The sequence below is a fragment of the Canis aureus genome, chromosome 11 (assembly GCF_053574225.1).
Source record: "Canis aureus isolate CA01 chromosome 11, VMU_Caureus_v.1.0, whole genome shotgun sequence".
Taxonomy (NCBI): Eukaryota; Metazoa; Chordata; class Mammalia; order Carnivora; family Canidae; genus Canis; species Canis aureus.
Genome location: NC_135621.1, coordinates 3471792 through 3497758, shown reverse-complemented (window position 1 = coordinate 3497758; position 25967 = coordinate 3471792). Strand labels below are relative to the sequence as shown.

The following is a 25967-nucleotide window of genomic DNA, read 5'->3' as shown; positions in this document are numbered from 1 at the left end:
AGGACTGAGGTGGCCCTCCTTGGAACCTCACTGTCAGGCATGCACCACTTGGGGATAGGATGGTCACTGCCTTCACCCTGGACCTTGTGCGGGGTCACCACCCAACCCACACCCAGGTCTTTCGTCCTCGAAGGCCCCTTGGCTCTTGTGACCGGGTGGCTGTAAGCACGCATGGTACCTTTGTGACAATGAGAGGGAGGAGCCCCCACCCCCCGGGGGGCTGCGTGGAATCTCTGACCCATGTTCCTTCCCATTCACCACCTTGCCCAGGGATTGTGCTAGCCGCCACCGCCGCCCCCGCCACCCCCCCCACCCCCGGCCGTGGCCATGGCCCCCTGCCTCACCCAGCTGGATGCTCTCGTCATAGACCTTCATGTGCATCACCAGGGTGGTGCTGTTCCGCAGGACCACGGACTCCGAGCCGTCAGCCTTGTTGCAGGTGCCCATCTTCTCTGACACCTGATCCGCCCACCACAGCTTGTCCCCTGGGGAGGCAGGAGGGGATGAGACCCTGGGGAGGGCCCCACCCCCAGGCCAGCCCAACCTGGTTTCCCCCAGGGCTCCCCACCCCATCCCTGCCCTCACCCAGCAGCCCTCACCCATGATAGCCAGGGCAGTGGCCTTGCCCAGCTGGCTCCGCATGGCATCGATGACTTCCAGCTCACTCCCGTCCAGGTTGCAGCGGTTGATGGTGTGGTTTCCGGAGCTGATCCAGTAGAGTTTGCTCTCAGGGAAGTCGATAGCCAGGCCTGGGAGAGGGTGGTGTCACTGCCAGAGAGCCTGGCACCTGGGCTGGGGGCTGAGGGATGTGAGGTCTTGGGGAAGGGTGGTGAGGACAAGCACTAAGCTAGGAGTTCAGGAGGCAGAGCGGCGACTGAGGGACTCCGGGGCTGTACTGAGTGAGGAATTAGGGAAGAGCCGTAGCGCAGGCAAGGCAAGCTCGTACCCACAGGGCCCTTCTGGCCACTGAAGAGCAGGGTACGGTTGCTGCCGTCCATGTTGGCCATGCTGATGTTGTCCCCATCCGTCCAGTAGAGCTTCCTGGGAAGGTGTGGAAAAGTGAGTCAGGCCCCTCTTCTCCTCCCCCGCCCTCCACGCTCCCCAGCCCCGGGCCCTGGACGGACCCACGCAGCGGGTGGACAACGAGGCCGTGGGGCTGCTCCAGGCCCTGTACCACTGCATTCTTGAAGGAGCCGTCCAGCCGGGCCACGTTGATCTGCTTCTTGTTAGTGTCATAGCTGGTCCAGAACAGGTTTCGGGACACCCAGTCCACAGCCAGCCCGTGGGCATTTGGCAAGTCTGGGGGGGACACAGCGGGGAGTTGGAGATTGGGTGTTTGCCGGGCATAGGTCAGCAAGTGGGAGGAAGTCGGGGACTGGCCTGGTTTGGGGGGTGGTGGGGCTGGAGAATGAGGATTGGGAGACCAGGGTTGGAGCAGTGAGAAGAAGATTTGGAAAAGGACTATCAGGCCCAGGGGGGAGTGGAGATGGAGTAAGGGCCAGGTGGGGGGCGCCCACACCCACTGCGGGGGCCCAGGGCAAGGGCAGGACCTGCAGAGACGACGGTCTCCACGCCCGTGCCATTGATGAAGGCCCTTTTGATGGCCTGTGTCCTCACATCGGACCAGTAGACGCGCTGCTCGTGGGCGTCATAGTCCAGCACCGTGACGTTGTCGATGTCAGGCACCGTGAAGGAGATGATGTAGTTGTAGTAGGGGGCATCCAGGTCCACCCCCCGGATCTCCATCTGACGTGCGTACAGCAGGAACTTCTTAAACTCTGTGGGGCACGTGGCAGGTCACTGAGGGCAGCCCTCTACCTTCGTGCTTCCTACCCACCCAAGTTAGGGTCCCTCCTTCTCCTGGTTCCTTCCATCTGCTGCTGGCCATTGGTCATCAGGAAGTGTTCCCGTTGGGCGTCATCTCCCGGCCTGAGTTCCTGCGTCTTCTTGCAGTGGCTGTCTCTGGAGCCTCTGCCACTGGGCCCCTCCTAGCTGGGACTGTCTTCCCTCACTTACAGCCATGAGCCTGGGTATCTGACACCTTCCCCCGCAGCTTCAGTTTACCAGTGGATCTTGAAGGAGGGGCCTCCTACCATAGCAGGTGGTGTTGTCCTTGTGGAGCTTCATGAGGTGGGGGCAGGCGCAGGAGACGGTCCGATTGTAGTTGATGAGACACAGGTGGGAGCAGGGGCCCCGGCCCCCATTGGCCTCACAAGGATTGGGAGCTGTGGGGGCCGGGGAGAGGAGTGAGGAGATCCTGTGACTTGCTGGCCCCTACCTGGCCTTTCTCACCTGGACCACCACCTCTTCCCCGACTCGTGCCCTCCCCATTCCAGCATCACCTGTGGCCAGACCCTCTTCTGTCGGCAGACTCCCCCACCCCCCGCCTTCCTAGCAAGCCCCTCATGCTCTCACGGCCCCCTCTTCTCCTAAGGGCTTCTAAAGAGGCTGCAGGCCCCTTTCTGGCCCCTTACCCATGGGCTGCCGGGAGGGGTGGTACACCTGCAGGTCAAAGGGCTGGGTATTGGTCCTCTGTACCACGGTGACATTGTGGCCGGTCCACTTGTTGGCCTTGGCTAGCGTGTTTGTCCGCCAGTCCGTCCAATACACCTCCCCCCCATACAGCGTCACTGCAAACGGGTGCGACAGGAACTCGTGTCCCCGAAGCACCTCCATGTGGCCGGAGCCGTCGTAACGGGCTGAGTAAATGGCATCTGACCTGAGAGCGTAGTCGGGGCAGAGTGAGGATGCTGGCTGGGGCCATGCCCGGGCCCGCCGCCCTCCCCCCAAGCCCTCCCCCCAACCCTAGCACGCTAGAGCAGTCCATCCTTCTTCCTGGGCCTTGCTGGCCGGGGAAGGCAAACAGAACAACGTGGAGTGAGAACCAGAGTGGTTCAAGGTCTAGGATCCCAATTCACACGCCCTGAATCTCTTGGCTCGCTTCTCCATAGGGCCACGGTAAGCCCACAGAGGGCTTTGATGGGGTTGGAAAGAGGCACCCCCTCTGAGCAGACCAATTATCTTCCCCTGGGCAGATAAAGTGCCCTAGCAGAGTGCACAGATTCGTGAGTGAGGACAAGACGTGGCATTCCAGCCTTGCCCATGCCTGGCCAGGCACCCCTGTGCAGGGTGACAGCCCTACTTCCACCCTCTTCCTGCTACATCTGTTCCCCCTGCCCAGCCTCTCCCCTCACCTTGGACCTCCTCCCGGGCCCAGCCCTTGGTGGCCCCAGTTCTGGCTCCAGCTGCCCAGGCCTTTTGGCTACCAGGCCCTGGGACTCCTGGCCCCACCCTATCCTTGGAGGAGAGGGGGAAGCTTGAGGTCTCTGGACATGTGGTGGGGGTGCTGACCTGGCATCGATCCAGAGGATGCGCTTCTCCAGGTAGTCCACAGTGAGCCCATTGGGCCAGCCCCCAGAGCCTGTCTCCCGGTGGATGGTGCGGCGCCCAGCTCCACTCATGGAGGCGGCCTCGATGCGGGGCAAGCTGGCATCCCAGTCTGTCCAAAACAGGATCCTGGGGAATGGGGAGGGGGTCGGGGAGGGCCAAGGTTGAGGACCTGGAGGGGGGCTATTATAGGATCTTTGGTAAAGGGCAGAAGAGGTGAATAGCATTTGAAGAGGCAGATGTCCCTGACCCGGCTGAATGAGGCTTCAGAGGGGACCATGGGGCCAGAATTGGGCTGTGCAGGGTCCTCACCCATCCCGTGGATCCAGTGCAATTGCCCTCGGGTGCTCAATGTCACCGGCCAGAAGGGTGGTCCGAAGGGTCCCATCTAGCTTGGCCACCTCAATCTGGTCCAGATTACTCTCCACCCAGTAGATGTTGCCTGCAATCCAGTCGACAGCCAGACCCTCGGGGGTGGCCAGGCCGTACTGAATCACCACCTCGAAGCTAGTCAGGGCTGGTGAAGAGAAAATCATGGGCGTGAAATTACAATATACTAGGGAGCTTGGATGACTCGCCCTCAACCCTGATGCCTCTGCCAATATCTCTGATGCACCCTGGCTTCGTCTAGGGTTCAAAGATGCCCCTCCTCCTCACCCAGGGCCCCCTGCCCCACCCCCAGGAAGTCAAATAGGAGAGAAGAGGCCTAGTTTCCACAGCCCTGAAGAAGGGGAGGTGACAGCTTTCTTCTGCTTGCAGCTCTCTGAAGGGCTAACTCATGGCAGGAGGGCAGAGCAGAGCAGAGGGTGGAGGCTTTGGGGGACAGGCATAGAGTCAATATGAAGAGCGCAGAACTTCCAGAAGTTATTTCATAAACTGTCTTGAAGATTTTTCCATGGGAATACATATATAAAGTATTTTAAAAACTATTGCATCATGGGAACATTATCACCATCTACTTAGCCATCCCCTTGTCAATGAACGTTTGGGATGGTTCCAAGTTTTCTCTATTACAAACAAGACAAGCTCCTCTAGTAAGATGTACTTCTTTTTTTTTTTTTTTTGATGTGCTTCTTTCAAGTCTTTGCTCAGATGCCTTCTCGGGGGCCTTCCTTGACCACTCAATTTAAAATGCCAGGCCCCATTCCCCCTGGCCCCCTTGCCTCCCTTTATATCCACAGCTATCCCCTTCTGCTGTATTCCGCATCGTACTCATTTGTTTTGTTCACATCTGATGGTTCGTTCCCCTGTCACCTAAGCGCCATGAGGGCGGACGTCGCGGCCTGTTTTGATCGCTGCGACTCCCCGGGGCCCTGTGTGCGTGGCAGACGCTCCGTGTGTGTGTGTGTGTGTGTGTGTGTGTTATTAATGAAAGGTCAGTGATGGGTCAGGCTGCCGTTGGACAGAAGGCAGGATTCAGGTAGCCCGTCCCTAAATGGCTTTTTCCTTTTAAGCTTGCCGTTCTAGGATTTGGGGAGCTCCAGGCCATTCCAAAGAAAGGCTGATCATTTTGTTAATTATCAGGCTAGCAGCTCTGCTGACGATAATTACGGGGCGTCAGGAACTGAGACCCACACAAAATCTGACCCAATTACCGGGGAGGTGGGGGGGCTAGGGGCCTGGGCTCGCGGCCTGGGTGTGGGGTGCCGCTCTGCGCTGGCGCCCCTTCCCGCCCGCGTCACCTCCGTTGTCCAGCAGCTTCCCGCGGTAGATCTTGTCCTCCACCACGTCGGTCCAGTAGAGCGCGCTCTGGCTGAGGTGGAAGTCCAGGGCGATGGTGTTGCGCAGGCCGGGCACCAGCACGCTGTAGTCCCCCTTGTGGAGGTCGATGCGCCGGATCTCGTGGCGGTTGGAGAAGATGATGAACGGCTTGAAGGGGTCTGGGGGGGTGGGCAGGGGGTCAGCGCGGGAGCAGGGGTCCCCGCTGGCCGGGGCCTGGGGCCAACGGAAACCGCAGCCCCAGCCCCGCCCGCCCGCCCGCCCGGTCACCTAGGCTGCGGCAGCTCTCGCCGTCGGGCTCCAGCACCCAGCCCTCGTAGCAGGAGCACTTCACGCTGAACTTGTTCTGGTCGCACTTCTGGCTGCACTTGAGATGCTTGGCACAGTAGCTCTGGATCTGGCAGGTGTGGTTGTCGGGCCCCAGCTCCATGCCCAGCGGGCACGAACACACAATGCCTTCGCCAGGTGCCACCGAGCAGTTGTGGCTGCAGCCCCCATTGTTCAGGGAGCACTGGTCTGGGGGCGCACAGCAGGAGACGGGGTCAGGCGGAGCCGGGCGGGGGGCAGCCCAGACACAGCCCTGGCCCCCTGCCCCTGGCACCCTTCTTTTCCGTTTCTGGCAGAGCCTCTGTCCCACCACTTCCCAGGCTCCCTCAGGACCAGGGTTGGGAGCCCAGCACCCCCCACGGGAACCACCCTCCTCCTCCCCTGGAGGAGCACCCCATCAGGGCAGTACCTGGTCTCTACTTCCCTGTCCCTTCTTGAGCCCATGGTAGGGGAGGGCAGCTTTTTGCCCGTCTTGGAGGGTTGCCCTTTCCTCGATCTCCCCCGATTTGGGTGTGACTGGGGTAGGGTGTGGCCAGGAACGTCCTGCTGGGTTCTCTGACACACCCTGAGATCTGCCCGCCCTGACTGATGACCCATCAGCAGTCCTCCGGGCCAGTCCCAGCCTGCCCTCCCCCCTGCCCACCCCCCCAGGAACAGATGCTCTGCCTGGGGAGGAGGAGACAGGTCCGCTCTGCTCCTCATCCCCCTGTCACACCACGCGGCCCTCCCTGACCCCTCTTTCTTTTGATCCTTGAGCGCACGGCCTCCTCGCCCCACCTTCTCCATCTGCGAGGTCTAACCCTCCGTCCTTGGGAACCCGGTCACATCCCTCCTCCTCTGGGAAGCCTGCCCTGACCACATCAGCACACAGCCCTGCTGTCTTCATTTCTAAAGCCAGCTCTGTGCTTTGGTGCCGCCTGGCTGTGGGGGAGGCCTCGTGCCTACAAGAAGGGGTTGCCCTGCGCCATCTTGACAACACTTTAGGAGCCCTGTGACCCTGACCACTTATTTAATCCCTCTGCCTCAGTTTTCTCATCTGTAAGATGGAGACGATAATTCCACCCGCCTCGAAGGCTGTCTGGTGCAGTAGCACGCTCTGACAGTGTGGTGTGCTCGCACAGCCTCTTGCCCGGGGGAGTCTGAACTCGACAGGGCTGTTGGCAACTGCTCCGGCGTGTCCTGCCCGGCAGCGGGAGCTGCCCTTGCTCTCCCTGAGACCTCTCCCCGCACAGAGCTTGTCCTGCTCTGGCTGCGCCGGCCCCGGCCCCAGCCCCGGCCCCTTCCCCAGGCCCCCCCCTCCTTCATGGGGCCTCTTGGAGGCCTGGGCCTCACCGCAGAGCTCTCCCTCATCCGAGCCATCTCCACAGTCGTCGTTGCCATCACACAGCTTGTCGAGGGGCAGGCAGACTGAGGTGTTGTTGGCGCAGGGGTGCGAGGGTGGCCTGCAGGCCAGGGACTCGCAATTCTCCTCATCCGAGTTATCTTCACAGTCACTGTCGCCATCACACACCCATGCTTTGCTGATGCATCGAGCTGAGGGATGGGCATAGCGTGAGGGGCCAGGCCTGGGCAGGAGGGCTCCCCATGCCTTTCTCCCCAGACCCAGTGGGGCTTCTCGCATAGGGTCATGATTATAATGCTGTGGGGTCCACTAGGAACCTTGAGGCTTTCTTTGCCAGACTCACGTAGGCAGCAAAGAAAGCAAGAATCTGAGGAGGGTGCTGAAGCTCAGCTCTGGTGTCAGTTTCGGTTCCCAGGGCTCTTAGTGCGGGCTCTGGCTCCTTCATCACCCCTCCCTCCGCCCCCCACCCCACCCCCAGCCCGTGCATCATAAGCAAGCTTTTCCTGTGCAGGCCTTTGCCTTGCAGTGTCCCCACCCCCATCCCTCACTGCCGCTCCTCTGCACTCAGGACGATCTCCTTCTGTCCATATTGCCCCAGACCACGCTCCCGCCCGTCCTTCTTTTTACCAGAGTCTTTGCAGCCAAACTTGACATTGGGGTCACAGACATGGGTCACTCCCTCACAGCTTTTCTCATCACTGGAGTCCATGCAGTCAGTGTCGCCGTCACAGCGCCACCGTAGGGGGATGCAGAGACTATCCAGCCGGCACTGGAACTCATCATTGTGGCAGCCCCCAGGAGGCCTTGTGGCTGCAGGGGGAGGAGGGACGGCATGGGAGGGGGTGGTAGGGGCTCCAGGTCAGCCATTCCCATGTCTGCCTTCCCAACCCCCCCTGTTTCGCTCTGTCCTAGAGCTATGAGCTGAGGCAGGGACGGAGAGTTCTCTGAGCCCCGCTGACACTTCTTGGAAGCTAACTAGGAGTCAGCAAGGTCACACCTCCCGGGACCCCAGCCATCGGCTAGTCTATCATCTATTTTACACACCAGTGGTCTATTGGATAAGTAATTTGCTAGGCCAGAGCTTGAAGGCCCCCACCTTCGCCTAGCCTCCGTTTTAGCCAGTCACTCCACACACACTCAGCGGGTGCCTCTGGTGTGCCAGGTACTGTTCAGGTGTCACTGGGAGCAAGATAAAGTCTTTATCCTTGTGGAGCCGAAGTTCTAGCGGGGAAGATACCTAACTGCAAGGAGTGATCAAAACCATGGAGCTGCAGCTGGGTCAAGGCAAGAGAGAGAGATGAGGATGCCACCGACGGTCAAAGAAGGCCTCTGAGCAGGTAGGTGTTTGAACAGAAGCCTGAGTGGCACGAGCCATGAGAACCTGGGAGGTGCAGCCCAGGCAGACAGAACAGCCAGTGCAAAGTCCCTGAGACAGGACGATGCAGAGCATATTTGCAAAATGCCCAAGGCATATTTGAGGCTGTTCGGCTGAAGCAGAGTGAAGGAGAAACGGGTGGCAGGAACACAGGTCAGAGAGGTGGCGGGAGCCCTGCAGGCCACGGAGTGGGGCCTGGCATTGGTTCAAGCGTGTGGGGAGCCAGGGCAGGCTTGAGGGCAGGGCCGGGGTGTGATGTGACTCATGTTCCGCAGGATCACTGTGGCTGCTGCACGGAGATCTGACTCAGGAGGCTGGGAAGGAGCGGCACCCGGAGGCACGGGTGAGGGTGCAGGAGCCACACCTCACTCTCACAGGCTGCCCGCCCGCTCCTCCCACCTGCCCGCCAGGAATACGCCAGGAATACGGTCAATGCTCTCATTTCAATGCCAGCATCTCTGCATCTCAGCCGGGCTCCCAGCTGAGCTGAGCTGAGCTTCCTTCCTCAGGGCCCCTGAGCCTCTTTCTAATTGGATTCCCTTCTAGGATTGTCCTCTGCAAGCACCTCCTACATCTTACCATCTTCCAGCTTCAAAGTCCTTCAAAGGCCTCAGTGCTTGACTTTCAACTGCTAATGTCATCAGCCCCTTTGGGCACAGCCTCATTCTTGCTGGCCCCTCCAGCCTCAGGGGTCCCAACAGGGCAGGCGCCAAAGTGCTCAGTGTCACCCTCTTGCTACTGGGTTTTCCACCCCTACCTGCCTTCCATTTGAGGACCCTCCCTTGTGTCCATTTGGCCACCGTCCAATCCCTCATCAGGGTCCAGTTCAGACCCCTCCTCTTCCTAAATGGCCCCAGACCACTTTAGCTCACCACCATGCTTCACAATCGCTGCCAGTCATGACAGGTCCGCTCCCACGTGCCAGGCCCCCACACATCTCTCATTTCATGGACGAAGAAGCCAAGGCTCAGAGGAAATGACTGGTCCAAGGTCACCCAGCTTGTACGTGAGGGCAGAGTGCTTTTCCCACCACCGCGCAGGCCTCCCGTGGTTCTTCTCAGAATCCCAAGGGACTATTACTTGTCCCACCCATCCAGCACTTCTGAGATGGCCCTTGAGAACCAGCGACTGTTTCCTGGGCCTCAGGTGACCCTCCCTGCCCTCCCTGCCCTCCCTCTCAGTCCTGGGCCCAGCGTGGGAGCTCCTGTTCTCAGTACTGCTCTCACTGTGTACACCTTTGCTCTACAAGCACAGGTTGTTAGCTGGAGATCCAGGGGCCAGATAAGGTCTGCGGTAAAAGGAAAGACTTTGGCCTGCAGTATTTTTAAGGCTTTTAAAGTCCATTGCCAGTTGTTATGGGTTGATTTGTGTTCCCTAAAGAGATGCTGATGTCCTAACTCAAAGTACCTGTGAAAGTGATCTTTGGAAATAGGTCTTTGCAAATGATTAAATTAAGAGGAGGTCATTAGGGTAGGCCTTAATCCAATATGTCTGTGTCCTCATATAAAGAGGAAATCCGAATGCAGAAATAGGTGCACAGGCGGGGAGAAAGCCACATAAAGAAGAAGGCAGGGATTGGGGTGGAGCACATGCAAGCCAAGGAATCCCAAAGATTGCCTGCAAACACCGAAAGCTAGGAGACAGGCCTGAATAGATTTTCCTTCACAGCCCTCAGAAGGAGCCAACCCTGCCAACATTGTGGACTTGGGTTTCTGGCCTCTAGAACTGAGACAAGAAATTTCTGTTGTTTAAGCCACTCAGCTTGTGGTACTTTGTTATGGCAGCAAGAGGAAACTAATACAACAGTGTTTAGAAATGGGTAGGCTTCACATAAAAATCTGTGTTTCTGGGATGCCTGGGTGGCTCAGTGGTTGAGCGTCTGCCTTCGGCTGAGGTCACGATCCCGGGGTCCTGGGATTGAGTTCTGCACCAGGCTCCCCACAGGGAGCCTGCTTCTCCCCCTGCCTGGGTCTCTGCCTCTCTGTGTGTCTCTCATGAATAAATAAATAAGATCTTTAAAAAAATAATCTGCATTTCTGACTTCTCTCAAAGCCAGGGCAACCCTGGGTCTGCAGTCTTCCATGGAAACAACAGGCCAGAGCCGAGAAACCAACCTTCCTTGAGAGGGTCTATGCCTTCCGGAAACTCGGCCCCTGTTGCCCCCTAGCTGGGCCCTGGAGGCTTGGGCCCAGAGTACTCTGAGGAGCCATCAGAGGGGACTCTCCTTTGGTCCCCACTGTGCTCATGCATCCTTACCCCCTGAGCATCCCCTTCTCAAGCTACCAGCTTGCGAGCACAGGCTGTATGCCGAATGCTTTTTGTGCATGATCTCACTGAACCCCCACATCAGCGCTGTGATGTGGATGCTATTATTATCCCACTTTGCAGATGAAACTCACAGAGGCCCATGGAGATAAAGTAACTTGCTCAAGGCCACCCAGATAGTAAGCTGCAGAGCTGGAGCTCAAACCCAAGGCCACCCAACTGCAAAGCCCGTAATCACACCAGGGTGTGACGATGGTTTGTTGACAATCTCTCTCTCCCTCATGATGGGCAATTCCTGAGGATAAGAGCTGTGTCTGGGTTATCTCTGGTTCCCAGATGGCAATGGCACACAGTGGGGGGGGGGGGGGGGGGCACGACCGAGGGACGAAGGGATGGAGGGACAGAGGGACTGGCACATGATGGTCCTGCTGCACCTGCTGGCCCCCAGGCACCCACCCTGGTTGGTGCAGTTGGCATGGGTCTCATCACTGTAGTCTCCGCAGTCATTGTCCCCATCACAGGTCCAGTGCTCAGGGATGCAGCGCCCACTGTTGCACTTGAATTGAGTGCTGGAGCAGGAGTGGCTGCAGCCGGCCTCATCACTGTTGTCCCCACAGTCATTGTCTGGGGGGAAGCAAGAACGGGAGAGGGGAGAAGCAGGTCAGCAAGCAGCCTTCTCTGTGACCCCAGCTTGGGGCCCCCACGCCCACCTCCCCTTTCCCACCCCAGCGTCCCTCCCCGCTCCCCCACTGAGAAAATAACAAACAGAAAAGACACAGAAACTGCATAGACTGCAGCATGCACCATGGCCCACGGGACGGGGCGGGGGGGACGGGTTGAGGAGAGGTGTAGACGTGGGGCAGGCCCCACGAGGGCCTTTCCCTGAGTCTTGTTAGGTGGTGGGTGGGAATTGGACATGGTCCTTTCCCTTTCTCCTTCAGGCAGGGTGTGGGAACAGGGGTCAGCTTGCTTTGGGAGAAAGGCAGAGATTTCTCCGGTTTGGCGGGGAGTGAGGTGGGTGGAGTGTAAGTGAGGCTGCCCTGCTGGGGAGGGAAGGGCCGAAGCAGGGCCGCCCTGAGCTCAGGCACTGCTGGGCCCCGCTGGGGATGCCCAGCTCACAAGGGGTACTGCCTGCAGCTGGGAAGGGTCAGGGGTCACCTCTGGAAGGCATCTGAGGGTCACTGAATGAACGGTCCTGCTTTCCAGGCCTCGTGGGTGGGGGCTACGGGCCTTCCCTCCACATTTTCAGGACGCTTGAGAAGACTGGGGTATGGCTTTCCCCCTTGGGGTGTGTTCCTGCCTCTTTTCCACCTGGATTTGCTTCTCTCTCCTCCCCTCTGAGTCTTGGTCTTCTTGTTTCCACCTGTCACCTCCTCTCCCTGCCCTCCTTGCTTCTTTCCCTTCCACTGTCTGTCTGTCTCTCTCTGTCGCCTCCTGTCTCCCTTCTCTCTCTTCATGTCTTAGGAGCTCTCTGGAGAGGGGAGCTGCCTGGGGTTCCTGAGAAGTGGCCCGAGGCCAGCTGGGGCTCTGGGGTGATGGTGCATGTGCTTCTATGCACTGACCGGCAGGCTCAGGACAGGTCTTTTCGTCAGAGCCGTCCCCACAATCCTTCTCTGAAACACAGAAACCGCCAGGGCAACCATTGGCACACGAGACACGGCAAAGATGAGGGGCAACGTGGCGTTGACCCAGTACATCCTCTCACACATTAGCTAGGGCTGGAACCACTGGTGCAACACGACACAACACACAGACACAACCAGAGCCCTGAGACGGTACACACAGGATGATCCACTGCCCCCACGGCTCAGGGCTGACATCACATGGTCCATGGCTGACCGCCAGGTGGGCTCCCGAGCCTGAAGCCAGAGCCTGGAGGGTGTACCAAGAACCCCAGGAGCTGGAGTTTGCAGGGAGAAGGGAGTTGGGCACTGGGATCCTCTCACTCTGCCCTTTTAGCCTTTCTCACTCATTTCTCCCCGGCCCCCACGCTTCTGCCAGAGAATGGGCAGCACAGGCCCTGTCTGGGGAGGAGTGGTTCAGATGGGTGACAGGGAGGGTTCCCCCATGGCATTTCTGGCTTGTCCTCATTTCTCTCAGCCAACTTGGCAGGGCTTTAGTGAATTGTAAGGAGGCCCAGCTTGGTTCTAGAACCCCTTTATTTCCCACCAGGACCTGGCTGTGGCTTCTAGCTTTCCTAGGAAGCAGGGCAGGTTAAGAGGGGTAAGCTCTTACCATTGTCACATCGCCAGTTGATGTTGATGCATCTGCCATTGTTGCAGGTAAACTGAGTCAGGGGGAAGCAGGTGGGATAGGCTGTCAGGGAGAAAAAACAACTGAGTGGGGCCCTCCAGCTTATACAGCATCACACCCCTGGGAAGGGGGTGCAGGGTCCCTCCTGGAAGCAGCAGCCATAGCCCAGCCAGCCAGGGGCGGGAAAGCTAGTGGTGGGAGCTGAGCCTGAAGCTCTGCTCCTTCATCCCCATCCCTCTGAGCCTCCCTTTCCTGAGCTTCTATAGAGTTCCCAGCCGCCTGCCCCATGCTGAGGGTCCTATGCCTGACCTCACTGAATCCCCATGTTGGTGCAGACAAAACAGAGGCCACAGAGATGACATAACTTGCTCACGGCCACCCAGGGACTAAGGTTCGGGGTCCCTCCAGCACCCCGGCCCCAGGGCACGTTCTCACGGGCCCCCCCACCCCTGTCCCTCTTACCACACGAGGCCGACTCATCGGAGCGGTCCCCACAGTCATCGTCCAGATCACACGTCCAGGAGATGGGGATGCAGCGGCCGCTGGCACAGGAGAACTGGTTGGGTGGGCAGGTGCGAGCTGGAGACAGGGATGGTGCGAGCATTCATAGTTCTGCACCCCCCCCCCCCAATCTCCCGTTCTTTCCTCCTATCCTGTCTCTCAGGAAGTCTTCCCGAGGGTACAAAGCCATTTCTCTTAGAGAAGTTCAAAGCCATCTACGTGGGGGGTCCGGCTGGCTCAGTTGCTTAAGCGTCAGACTGGCAGTACTGGCTCAGGTCGTGGTGTCAGGGCTGTGGGATGGAGCCCGTGCTGGACTCCGCCCTGAGCAAGGAGTCCGCTTGGGGTTCTCTCTTTCCCTCTCCCTCACCCTCTGCCCCTACCTCTGCTCACACTTGCTCTCTCTCTGTCTCTCTCTCAAACGAATGCATAAATAAAATCTTACAAAAAAAAAAAAAAAGCCAGCTGTGTGGTCTGACACCCATCTGCTTCACCCTATCTCTCAAGGGGTCCCTGGTATCCTCCGAGGAGATCCACCCTCCTTGCTCCTGTCTCCAACCTGAAGCCACACTGTTCCCCGCAAGCTCAGATCTCCGAGCCACCCCCGTTCTTCTGGGGAAAGGGAGAGAGCACCCCTCTCCTGCCCGCAGTCCCGTCCTCTCGGCCCTGATGCCCCGGGCTCCTTTCTTTCCCGAGGCCACGGTCTTCCCCGGCTGGGGCCCCCCGCCCCCACCTCCCTGCCAGTCCACCCCGGACCCCACACCTGAACAAGTGGCATTGGACTCGTCTTCACTGTTCCCGCAGTCGTTGTCGCCGTCACAGAGCCAGCGGTTGGGGATGCACCGGTTGTTCTCACACTTGAACCGGTCGGAGGGGCAGGTGTGCTGATCTGGGGGGGCAGGTGGGTCAGTGGAAGGCAGGGCCCAGCTCGCCCCGCCGCCCCTGCCCCGGGCCTGCCATCCCCGGGAGGCGGTGAGCGACTCACGGCAGAGGGCCGGGGCCTCGTCGCTGTTGTCCAGGCAATCGTTGTCCCCGTCGCACTTCCAGCGCTCCTGGATGCAGCGGCTGTTGGCGCAGGCGAACTCGCCGGGCTGGCACTGGGGTGGGGGCACGTAGGACGGGTTCGCTGTGGGCGCCACAGGGGTTGGGGGGAGAGTCAGACCAGGCCGTGGGACAGGCGCTCAGCGCTCTGTGCTAGGCTTGCCTGTCGTATTATTTTAAATCATATACCGAGAGTCATTTTTTCTAGGGTGTAATTCTTCACCAACAAATAATAATCTGGCTGGAAACCGCAGCTCTTTCTCAAGCCACAAGGGTGATGTTTACTTGAATACTTTCAGTATTTCAGTGTGGCCTGAGAATCAGCCGCTTGCAAGAGAGCCTAGAGCCCCCCCACCCCCCACCGCCCCTGCTTACTTTCGTCCCTCCTGAGAAGACCACGCCTCACCCGCTTCCTCCACAGGCTGCCTCTTGGAAATCGCCTCTGGGACCCCAGGGCCATGTCCTGGTCTTTGGGCTTTTTCCTTCCCAGATGTATCGACTCCACCAGAAGGACTGAACACAGGCCCCAGAGCTTGCAGGCTCCAGCCTCCTGTCCCCCCACACTCCCACCTCCCCATCCGTCTGCCCTGAGCTCTCAGCAGTAAAACCACTAGGTCTTTGGTCTGCGTTTGCATGGGTGACATCAGGAAGCCCAGCAACCCCGTCGGCCCCTGACCCTGCACCCTGCACCTCTGCCGGATGCCTTTCTGACCCACCCATCTCTCATCCTTGCTCTAATCCTGGAAACTTCTGTGCACCCCCTTGGGTGCCTACTCTCTCTCCTGCGGCCCTGGACCACTGGGCTTTGGTATGTGTTACCTCGCTCCTCGGTACTGCTTCCCAACTGTTCTTCTCTCCTCTTGGAAAAATCAGTGCTGACTTTCGTGCTATTAGACTACACCAACCCCGGCTTCTACGGGCCCCCAGGCATCTTAAGGGGTTTTAGCGGCTGACTCAGTGTCACTTTTCCCCAATTCTCTCCTGCTCTAATTCTTGGTGATTCCAGTGTCCGTGTGGATCCTTCCATCACCCTGGCCACTCGGTTCCCCTCTCTGCCGATGCTCTTGCCCCCCACCTGGCCTCAGTCACTTATTCTCAGCTGTCTGCTAAGGCCCCACCGACCCATTTTCATTTCTGGGATTCTATCTTAAGGAAGCCATCCAGAATATGGGAAGGCAGGAAGGTGTGGGAAACAGCAGAGTAAGTGGTGAAAAAAACAGGCTCTGGGGCTGACTTCCTGGGCTCGAATCCCTATTTGAACTTTGGGCCTCAATTTCTTCATCTGTATACAGGGGATAATAATATATACGTTCCCTATAGGAATATTTTAAGGAATAAACAAGCTACTGCATGGGAAGTGCTTATAATCATAATAATCATAATACTTGTCTGTGCTTAAGAAATAAATGTTAGCTGTCATTATAACAAGGGAGAAACAACCTAAACACCCTACAATAGAGAAATGGTTGAGAAAATGATGGAACGTTCACTAATGAAATATCTTTCAGTCATTAAAAATCTGCTTCCATCTCTATGACCTACTGTCGAGCGATGAAAAGCAGAAAACAGAATAGCATGTGTAGCACGATTCTGTTTAAGTAAAGGCAAAAGCATAGAGAAATCTTTGGGAGGGTGTGCCCCCAAGTGATGACGGTGACACCCGTGGGTGGTGGTATTTGGGGTGACTTGTACTTTCTCCTTATGTTTTTCTATATTGTTCATTTATTTATTTTTTTACAATGAGCATGACCTACTTTTATTTTAAAATATGCTATTTAATTAAAAAAAAAAGCAACAATGACACAGTAAATGCCGTGACACCCTAAGAGGGCAGAAGACATTTTATATACAGTCTGATCCCAGCTGCATACACCCAACCATGTAACCCAACTGGCCATAGAAAGATGGTGTTCATTTACCACAGTGCTAACAATATACTGGTGTCTGTTGGTGGGCTTTGGGGTTTTTTTCTCTTCTCTAATTTCCAATATTTAGAACTGTTGTTATATTACTTAAATCAAGGGGGAAGCAAATGTAAAAGAATATTTTCCTCTTTCCTAGCTGTCCTGATCATTGCTCGGTTTCCCCTAATTTTTGTGCTCTCTCAAATTCCTCCCACCCCTGGTCCTCCCCAAACCCCCTCTTGCTCCCCAGGGCCTTCCCTGAATCCTGTCCCTTGTCTCCTGCTGCCCCCACAGGACCCTCTCTGCTCCTTAATCACTGATTGGACACGTCGGCCCCCTCCTGATGAGGGCTGCTCCCAGGCCTCCCACCCCGCCGGGCACCTCCTCATACGTACCCAAGCAGGTGACACCATCTGTGTCCAACACCTGGTCCTCAGCACAGGCACACTGGCGGCTCCCAGGGGTGGCCAGGCACAGGCTGCTGCAGCCACCGTTGTTCACTCGGCACTTGTTGGTACCCACTGAAAAAGCAGAGGGATGGTTGTAGCAGGGCCACAAAGGCCAGGGATAGGAGGAGAGAGGACAGGGAAAAGTCACATTCAAGTGAGGAGTCAGAAAGGGAGTAGTGGTGACAAGGACGATAAGCATGTTGAAGAAGAGGACATGGTGGCATGGGACAGGGAAGGCGATGGGGAAGACACCGTCAAATGGGTTGGGGGCCTCTCTTCTCGAGGGCCTCAACAATCAGAGCCTAGGATCCCTGGGGAGTGGCTTCACCACCATCCCCGACCCAGAGTAGCCTCACCCCCCATCTAGGCCCCACCCCATCACTGGCCCCAGCACCAGGGGATACCTTGCTGCTGCTGGGCATCATACATGCGGATCTCAAAGATGGGAGGCCGCTCGCTGCGCAGAAGGGTCACGGTGGGGGGCGCCCCGCCTGCGCCCCGTTCTAAGCGGTAAACACTGCCGCTCCGGTACTCAGTCCAGAAGAGGTAGTTGCCATGATGACACAGGCCAAAGGCGTGGTTCAGCTCAGGACCCTCATATACAATCTAAGAATGGAGGGGAGGTTGCCAAGGAGCTGAGGACAAATGGGGTGCCCGAGGAAGGCCTAGCGGGATTACCGTTTCGTTCATTCATTCATCCATGTCCTGGGTGTGGGTCTTGTTTCCCCCACTAGCCTGGGAGACCCTGAGGGTGACAGCTTTGCACACAGTGAGGTGCCAGACCCTGGACCCAGCAGGATGCTGAGGGGGAGCTTGTCCACACTGTCCTCCCTTGGATTCATTCATATTCATTCATATCCTTCCAACCCGCGTGTGTGTGCATGTACACACACACACACACACACACACACACACACACAGAGTTCTGAGCAGACAACCAGAATTCATCCATTCATTTCTTCATTCAACAAACATTTGCCAGGATCTGTTAAGGGCCAAGCTGTGGCTTGAAAAAAACACGGTCCCTGCCCTGAAGCTGCCGAGTGTCTCGTGGAGGGGACACATGGTAATCCAGGGTGGACGAGGGTCTGGAGGCAACATCCTGGAGAAGGGGGCTCCTGAGCAGTGTGACAGGTGAAGAGGAGCGGGGGTGGAGGCAGAACGCCATCCGCAACAGCACAGGGGGCAGACCCTGTTCACTATGTGCCAGCAATTCCAAGCTGTCTAGTGTTGCTTGCTCAAATGCTGGGATACAGGGATTGGTGGAGAAATAAGACCACATAGTCAGGGGCCATATCATAAAGGGCCTTAAATACCAGGAAAGAGCTCAGTCCACGCGCCTAGAGATGCACATGACTCACAAAGCATATGGCCACCCAAATGAAACCACGCATGTATCCGCCATGTCTAGGCATTGTGTACTTGCACAGAGGCACACACCGAAGTGTACTGTGTGTATGTGCACAACCATGCAGAGATGCACAGGAGGTGTACACTCAGGTATGCACACGAGTGGTCGAGCCCACTGACAATCCCTCATAGAGAGGCGATCCTCAAGTAATAGGATACCTAAGACGCACAGCACAGAGATGCACACACCCATAGGTACGTAGGGAGACATGCATGAAGCACACAGGCCTAGATACAGAGATGCCCACACAGTCCACACACAAATGTGTCCTAGCAACGCACACATGAACACCCCTACACAGGTGCGTGCCTGCCCACCTTCCGGTCTGTGCCATTGAGCAGTATGGTCTCAATGCGGTCATAGAAGGCATCCACCCAGTAGAGGCGCCCAGCTGGGATGTCCAGGCTCAGCCCATTGGGCCAAAGCACTGTCTTGGAGGTGACAAAGATGTCTCGGTGTGAGCCGTCCATCCAGGCCCTCTCCAGCCTCCCTCGCCGACTGTCCTTGGGGTCCTCCTCCCAGTCTGTCCAGTACATCCACCTGTGGGCAGGGACTGGTCAGCATCCCGTGGACCACCCCTGCCATCATTGGCAGCCTCCTATGTGGTCCCAATCCATGTGTGCTACGCCATAGCTCCTCCCACGGGGCTTCCTGCCCACTCAACCCTTGTCCCAACATTTCATTCATTCATTCCTCCATTCAACAAGTATTTGTCGAGTGCCTACTGTGAGTTGGGCCCAGTCCTGGCACTTGAGGACCCAGTGGAGATCAAGGCAGACAAGGCTCATGATCTCCTGGAGATCACAACCCACCCAAGAAACAAGTCAACTGGAAGGTTACATACATGGGGGATTGAGAAAACCCAGGAAGAACATGAAATAGGGTGAACACCTCGACAGTGGACTGGGCAGCAGGCAGGGAAGCCCTCTCTGAGGATGTTTGAGCCTAGGTGTGAATGCAGACAAGGGGCTAGATCTGTGAATGTCTGGGAGCTCCAAGCAAAGCAACTCCTAGAGCAGAAGCCTTGAGGCACGAAGAGCTGGGGTGTCTGAGAAACAGGTAATGAGCAGTAGGGACAGAACTTCCAGGGGTAGAAGAAAGATGGTGATGAGGTCAAAGAGATGCAGGCAGATCCTGTGGGAACCCTGGCCAGATGAGGACTGTGGGTCTCACTCCAAGGACAAGGGGAGCCAGTGGAGGGCCTTGAGTTGGGAGTGACAGGACCAGATCTCATGTGTGTGTGTGAGGAATCCCTTCCCTTGTCCTGAAGACAGGGCACCTTTCCCCCATTCAGCCTCTGATTCCTGCTTCAGCATCCCACTTAGGCCGCTCTCCCCTGCTGACTCCTTGTCTCATTTTTCAGTTCTGAGATCCACGGTTCCTGGTTCCTCCTTCCCCCGGGCCCTGGAAAGACTCACCCATTGAGGGGATCCACCACAATGGCCCTGGGGTGTGTCATTTTGCCCTCGATTAAGGTCTTGCGGGTCTGAGCAGCCTTCTCCAGCCTGGCCACACTGATGGTCTTCTTGGGTCCATCATCCGTCCAATACAAGTTGTCCCCCATCCAGTCCACAGCCACCCCCTCCACATTGTGGATCCCTGCAGGGAGTGAAGGGAGTGATGATGGAGAGCCTCAAAGGAACTTCAAAACTGCCTGCCTCTGAGCAACCTGATGAGCAGGAGGTGCATGGAGCTACCCTGTGCCCTGGATGGTGGGTGGGATGGGGTGAGAGGCTGGAAAAGGAGCTGGGGAGACTGTGTGAAGGCCCACGGTCTCTCAAAACTCAACACTACAACCCATGAACCTCTGTGGCAGACGTGAGGTCCCCTGCGAGGGCATGTCTGAGCCTGAGCTGGAGTGAGCTGAAGCAATGTTCATGTCACACAAGTGTGACACAACATCCCAGGCCTAAAAGTCCTGAGCTAACAAAATGAATAAATTAGGAAGTGATTTTTCACTTAGCCAAAGGCTTCATCTCAAGCTTAAATAACAGCTCCCCTGATATAGGGAACCCCAATATTTTCCTGATGAGTTACTTTTGATTTCCCCAAAGTCTTATGATTGCTGACTGCTGAGGTTCTGTAGCAGTACCAGCGGGGGGTGGGGGGTGGGGGGTAGGGTGGGGAGCAGTAACTGGCTGTCAGCCAGATTCACTGGTTAAGGGCTCCCTAACGCTAAACCCTCCCTAACCCCAGGACAGGGCCCAAGTTGCAGTTTTGGGAATTCCTGACACTCAGCAGGAACAGAGAAAACTCAGGAGCTCAGAGCCTCCACAGAGTTGGATATTCAGGAGGCAACGGACGAGGCTGAGGCCCTGCTCCAGCAGCTCCGAGGGAAAACCTGGATTTGACTCACAAAACATACTCTTCTCGGGACAAGTGAGCAAGCAGCTCTTGCTGGCTGTGAGGTCTGGCTGCACAAACCCTCTGTGTGCACCCATGTGCTCATAGGGCTGCTCCTTATTCAAGGCCTCAGGCCTCCCCTGGGCTGTGTCCTGCGTGCAGCTCCAGGGCTCCGAGCCAATGGCAGAGAGACCCCGGGTTTTCCCAAGGGTTGGCAAGGACAGCCCACGCTGCCTAACCCATCCATCCTCCTGCCTCTTTTCGGCTCAGCCAAGAAGGGAGTCACACAGGGGTCAACCTGTCTATCCCCTCATCTCCATGCCAACCAGCTCAGCCAGCCGGTCAGCAGGGGGCTCTCCATGCCAAGAGGGCCCAGGCCTCACAGAGCTTCCCATCCCAGGCGGGTGTCCCTCGGGAGTGCCATCTGCACACCTCTCACTTTGGGGGGCCTCACCGTCCTTCAGGATGGTCTCCCGCTCTGTGCCATCAATCTTCTGGCGGCCAATGAGGTAGCTGGTGGTGTCGGCAAAGTAGATGAAGCCGGTCTCAGCATGGAAGTCCAAGGCCCGGGGGTTCATGAGGTTCTCGATGGGGATCATGTGTTCGTCTGGGACCTTGGCCCCCATATCCATGCCCCGGATAATGCCTGGCCGGCCCTTGCCATACACAAGGAACAGCTCGTGTTCTGGCTCTAGGGCAGGCATAAGGAAAGGCACAAATTCAGGTGCACGTGTGTACACACACGTGCTCACACAGACTCCCACCCAGCCTCCGGGGTCATGGCCTAAGGGGCTGCAGTGAGTGTCCCAGTTCTCCCGGCTCAGGGGACATGGGGTGGCAGGGGCTCTGGGTCACGTGAACAGACAGATGAACACGTAAAGCCCTGGGACAGCACCCTGGGGTAGGAGATGGGGCAAGAGTAGCAAGTGGCACGTTTTCAGTTAGGTGCTCCCTGCTCAGTGGTAAAATTAGTGGCTCAAATATGTTGGAATCTGATCACTTTGGACCCCTTCTGCTCCTGCCGTCCTTATCTAAGCCACATGGCTCCTTGCTCCCACTGCAAGAGGAGCCTCCTGTCACGTCCCTGCTGTCCGCCCTCTACCCAGCGGCCAGCCAGCATGATCTTTTTACAAATGTGAAGCACATCACGTCACTTCTCTGCTGGAAAGTCATCAAGAGCTCCTCATCCCATTTAGAATCCCGTCCAGCCTCTCCTTCCCGTCTCCCCTCACTCACGCTGTGCTCTTCTCAGCCCTCAAGCCTGGCACTGTAGCTTCCCTCTGCCAGAGTGCTCCTCCCTCAGGTGGTCCCATGATTCAGCTCCTCTCTTCACAGCGAGCTTGGCTCAAATCCCACCTCCACAGAGAAGCCTTCCCTGATCCCTCCATCCAAACTGGAGCCCTCACTGTCATCGGCAAGTCTACGCTCCACTCTATTTTTTTTCTAACACCAGGTACCACCTGCAGTTATTTTTATTTGTCTGTCTCCCCTACCAGACTATAAGCTCTGTAAGGCAGAGACAGCATCTATCTTGTCACTGCTGAGTGCTCATCGCCAGGACAGTGCCAGACACCTAGTCCACGCTCACAAGATATTTGTTGAGGGAATGAATGAATGAATGAATGAATTGAACGGGCCAGTTGACAGTCTTCTATGGAGCCTGAGTAGGGTAATGGGAAAAGCCTTGTTCTTGGATGTGGGTCCAAATTCCATCTCTGCCCCTCACTAGGGGTGAACTATTGGGTAAATTCCTTCATTTCTCGGCCTCTCAGACAGAAACAGCCAGGCTGTGGGAGGCAGAGAAGGACAGTGTCCCACCCCATCCCAGTGGGCACACCCGTCCTCCCCTGTCACTCACTCTTGCATGACTTCCCATCACTGCCCAGGCTGAAGCCGGAGCGGCAGCGGCAGGTCCGTGCCTTGTGGCTGTTGGCCAGCAGGCAGATGTCAGAGCAGCCTCCTGGTTTCCCAAACTGGTCATTCTCACAGGCGTGGCTCCTCACTGCGGGCAGGGGAGAGAGCTAGTCAAGACCCTTCAGGGCCCCCGGGCCCAGGCCTTGAGAAGGCTTCCTGAAGTCTGACCGCACTTCCTCCCGCTGTGGTCAGGAGGAGAGTCACACCACTGCCCACGGTCAGGTGCTTCTACTCTAAAGCAGCCAGAGGGCTGGGAGGAGCAACCTACGTCCGTCCTGAGCAGAACTGGGTGCGGGGGCTCCATTGAGGTGAGGGGCAGGAAGGGGCTGGCAAGGGAAGCTGAGAGGCCAGCGGGGTTCGCCCGGGATGGATCGCTGCCAGAAGTAGTCACGATATGAGAGAACCAGGCATTCCCACAGGAGGGCCCGTGGAGGGACGTCGGGGCCCACTCACCCCGGGGCTGACGCCGCTGGTGGTAGATATGAAGCGCACCACCCTTGTCCACACGGGTGACGACCTGGTAGTCGGTGCTGTTGAATCGATTCACCCGGATCACGCTCGTCTTCTGCTGGGCGTTGGCATTGTCTGAGTTGGTGGCATAGAGGTAGTTCTCGAACACGGTTAGGCCGTACAGATGCTCAATCTGAGATGGGCAGGCAGGAATGGTCAGCGTGAGAGGAGAAGGGAATCCTTCTTCTGCCCCTGGAGAGCCCCTCAGCTTCCCATCTGACTTCCATTACTCGCTCTGCACTCCCCAAATTCATTCCACAGCTGTCTAACTCCATGCTCCGCTCTGTCTCCTCTGGCTGGACTTCCCTATTCTTAAGATCTTTGTTTGTCAAAATCCAGCTCATCCTTCAGAGAGCATCTCTCTGAAGAGCTCCTGGGATCTTCTAAGTGGACACAGGCTCTCCTTTCACACCCCATCTCTCTGGCTATTATCCACTGGCTGGTGATTTGCAGGCTTACCCTACCCACTCTGCTCAAACCCCTTGAGAGCAGGAACCACGTCCCCCACAGACTCAGGCACCCAGTGGATAAGGAACAATTTTGGACTGAGTTGGAGTGGGGCCCTAAACTGTGTCCACAGGAGGACATTCTTAGCTCAACTCTGGTGCCCAGCTTAGGGAAGGCTGAGAGGACGGGCTTGCCCCAAGCAAGCCTGGTAACAGCCCTCACCACCCACATAACTTATCCAAGGTAACCGACTGTCCCAGCTTGTCCCAGACCAAGGGATTTGTTGGCTTGTGGGACGTCCAGGGCTCACACTGGAACAGTCCCAGACAAACAAGGATGCTGGGTCACCTTAATGATCCCAGAATGGAGATGCCATCTCTGAGCTGGAAGGACTTCTAGACTAGATCCCGGTGCTGCTTCCCACCTGTGTAACCTCAGGCAAATCACTTAACCTCTTTGAACTGTGCTTCTTCTCATGCCAGAACGGAACTGAGCCACCTGCCCGCTTATCTCCCAGGGGTTGTTGTAAAGATCAAGTGAGAAAAGGGAAGTAAGGGCAGCCCGGGTGGCTCGGCGGTTTAGCACCACCTTCAGCCCAGGGTGTGATCCTGGCTACCCGGGCTCGAGTCCCACATCGGGCTCCCTGTGTGGAGCCTGCTTCTACCCCTGCGTGTGTCTGCCTCTCTCTCTCTCTCTGTGTCTCTCATGAATAAATAAATAAAATCTAAAAAAAAAAAAGAAAAGAAAAAAGAAGTAAAAGGTGTCTCTTAAATGACTGTTTCCAGCGGCATCTGAGTGGCTCAGGTCACGATCCCAGGGTGCTGGGATCGAGTCCTGCATCGGGCTCCCTGCTCACCAGTGAGTCTGTTTCTCCCTCTCCCTCTGTCCCTCCACCTGCTTATGCTCTCTCTCTCAAACAAATAAATAAAATCTTTAAGAAACAAATAAAATGATTATTTCCATCAGAGTGGAAGCCACACCACTCCCTTGCTTGAAGGGCTCAGGCCCGCCCCAATTCCCACGGGAGGGCAAGCGTGCCCCCACACCCTCCTCCCTCTCCCTGGGAGGCTCTCCCTTGCCCCGCCAGAGCATCCCCCTCACCAGAATGCCCTGGATGATGGTCTGGCGGCCCTTGCCCTCGTAGTCCACCACCTCGATGTAGTCCAGGTAGGCGTCAGCCCAGTAGACGAGGCGGCTGACCAGGTCCAGCGTGATGCCGTGAGGAAACACGATCTTGCTATCAACCAGCTTGGTGCGGTTCTGTCCATCCATGTCACAGCGCTCCACCTTTGGGATCTGCCCATAGTCAGTGAAGAACACCTTCCTGTGGGCAGAGGGCACGTTTTACTGGGTTCTGGACACTGGGTACCCTCCCTTCCACCACGGCATCCGCCTGCCCCTCTCACCCCATGGCGGGGTCCAGTGCAATGCCCTTGGGGTTGTAGAGCTCCAGGTCCAGCAAAGTGACACACGTGTCTCCATTGCGGTTGCAGACGAAGATCCTATCATCGATGTCATCCACAAAGTAGAAGTTGCCTGTCAGCCAGTCGATGGCCATCTGCTCCACATCTGGAAAGTGAATGAAAGAGCTATAGGAGGAGATCCTCCAATAGACACGCCCACCCTGGCTGATGCAGGACCCATCCCTGGAAGCCCACCTCCTCTGGGGCGACCCCCTTCCCCACCTAGGCTATAGCTGTCTCTCCTCTCCGAGCTCCTATGGGAGTTCCTGGCAGGGGCACATTTTGCCTTGTGTTATTTGCCATCTTTCCCAACCGGTTTCTGTCTGGTGTTTCCAAAGAGGAGTGTCTGAGTGTCCCCCCGCAGATCCCTGCTCCACACACCAAGCTCAGGGCCAGGACACAAGAGGCATTGCATAAGTGTTGGCTGGCTAGTTGATGGACCAGCTTCCCCAACTCTAGCCCTTCCTCAAGTGGGACCATCTTCTTGGGGTACCAAAAGGCAGTGAGGACAGGTCTACTAGCTCATTCCAATATTTTTATCTATTTTTAATTTACTTTTATTTTTTTTAAGATTTTATTTATTCATGAAAGATAGAGAGAGGCAGAGACATAGGCAGATGGAGAAGCAGGATCCTCTCAGGAAGCCTGATGTAGGACTTGATCCCCGGACCAGGATCAGGCCCTGAGCCAAAGGCAGAGACGCTCAACTGCTGAGCCACCCAGGGGTCCCTCATTCCAATATTTTTAGATATGCTTTTACTTGAGATACCAGCACTCAGGCTAACTAAAACATCACACATCTTTGATGTTGGTAGATTTTCATCAACATTCTATGGTAAGTCAAGTTATCTCATGCTAGCCAGGACACTGACCAGATACATACATGTTGTATGAATCTTAAAAATAGAAAAGCAGAGCACACCATCAATAAATTCAATGTGAGAGAAAAATATGTCAAAATATAGTGCCCATAGAGATGGCAAAGGGAAAGCTCATGGTGTCAAAAGATTGGAATCAAATCTTTTGATTTGACATAGGCCAAACTTCCTCTACTCAGCTCTGTTCCTATTTCTTCAATGTCCCTATGCCCAATTTCCTCATATCCTAGGGAGGGTGGGAAGGAGCAGGGAATAAGATGTGGGACTAGAGGACAGAGACACAGGAGAAGGGCCATAAAAGGACTCTGAAGGTAAATTGAGGCATGGTTCAGAAAGAAGGGAAGCTCCAGAAAGGTGAGTAGGAGAGGAGGATGGAGACCAGGTGTAGGATGGCCTACACTCAGTCTATGCCATCTCTGGGGGGAGATGGAAAAGGCTAAA

At 56.5% G+C, this 25967-nt stretch overlaps 1 protein-coding gene across 2 annotated transcripts in view; it reads right to left on the bottom strand.

Annotated features, from left to right (window-relative positions):
* LRP1 (LDL receptor related protein 1) overlaps positions 1-25967 on the bottom strand; it is an 80737-nt gene that overhangs the window by 30596 nt on the left and 24174 nt on the right. The window contains exons 7-34 of one of the 2 annotated variants that reach the window (XM_077913472.1): positions 24592-24754; positions 24287-24509; positions 22682-22871; positions 22173-22316; positions 20769-21005; positions 19390-19570; positions 18289-18511; positions 16965-17166; positions 16507-16632; positions 14152-14292; positions 13930-14055; positions 13131-13247; positions 12651-12731; positions 11978-12028; positions 10872-11039; positions 7403-7585; positions 6766-6966; positions 5377-5622; positions 5070-5267; positions 3700-3904; positions 3352-3516; positions 2475-2719; positions 2094-2225; positions 1551-1778; positions 1125-1299; positions 947-1041; positions 600-749; positions 345-485 (exon numbers count right to left, since the gene is read on the bottom strand). In XM_077913472.1, coding sequence (XP_077769598.1) covers positions 345-485; positions 600-749; positions 947-1041; positions 1125-1299; positions 1551-1778; positions 2094-2225; positions 2475-2719; positions 3352-3516; positions 3700-3904; positions 5070-5267; positions 5377-5622; positions 6766-6966; positions 7403-7585; positions 10872-11039; positions 11978-12028; positions 12651-12731; positions 13131-13247; positions 13930-14055; positions 14152-14292; positions 16507-16632; positions 16965-17166; positions 18289-18511; positions 19390-19570; positions 20769-21005; positions 22173-22316; positions 22682-22871; positions 24287-24509; positions 24592-24754 — 4737 coding nt within the window. The remainder of the gene's footprint in view (positions 1-344; positions 486-599; positions 750-946; positions 1042-1124; positions 1300-1550; positions 1779-2093; positions 2226-2474; positions 2720-3351; positions 3517-3699; positions 3905-5069; positions 5268-5376; positions 5623-6765; positions 6967-7402; positions 7586-10871; positions 11040-11977; positions 12029-12650; positions 12732-13130; positions 13248-13929; positions 14056-14151; positions 14293-16506; positions 16633-16964; positions 17167-18288; positions 18512-19389; positions 19571-20768; positions 21006-22172; positions 22317-22681; positions 22872-24286; positions 24510-24591; positions 24755-25967) is intronic. The other variant, XM_077913473.1, reaches the window with a different exon arrangement.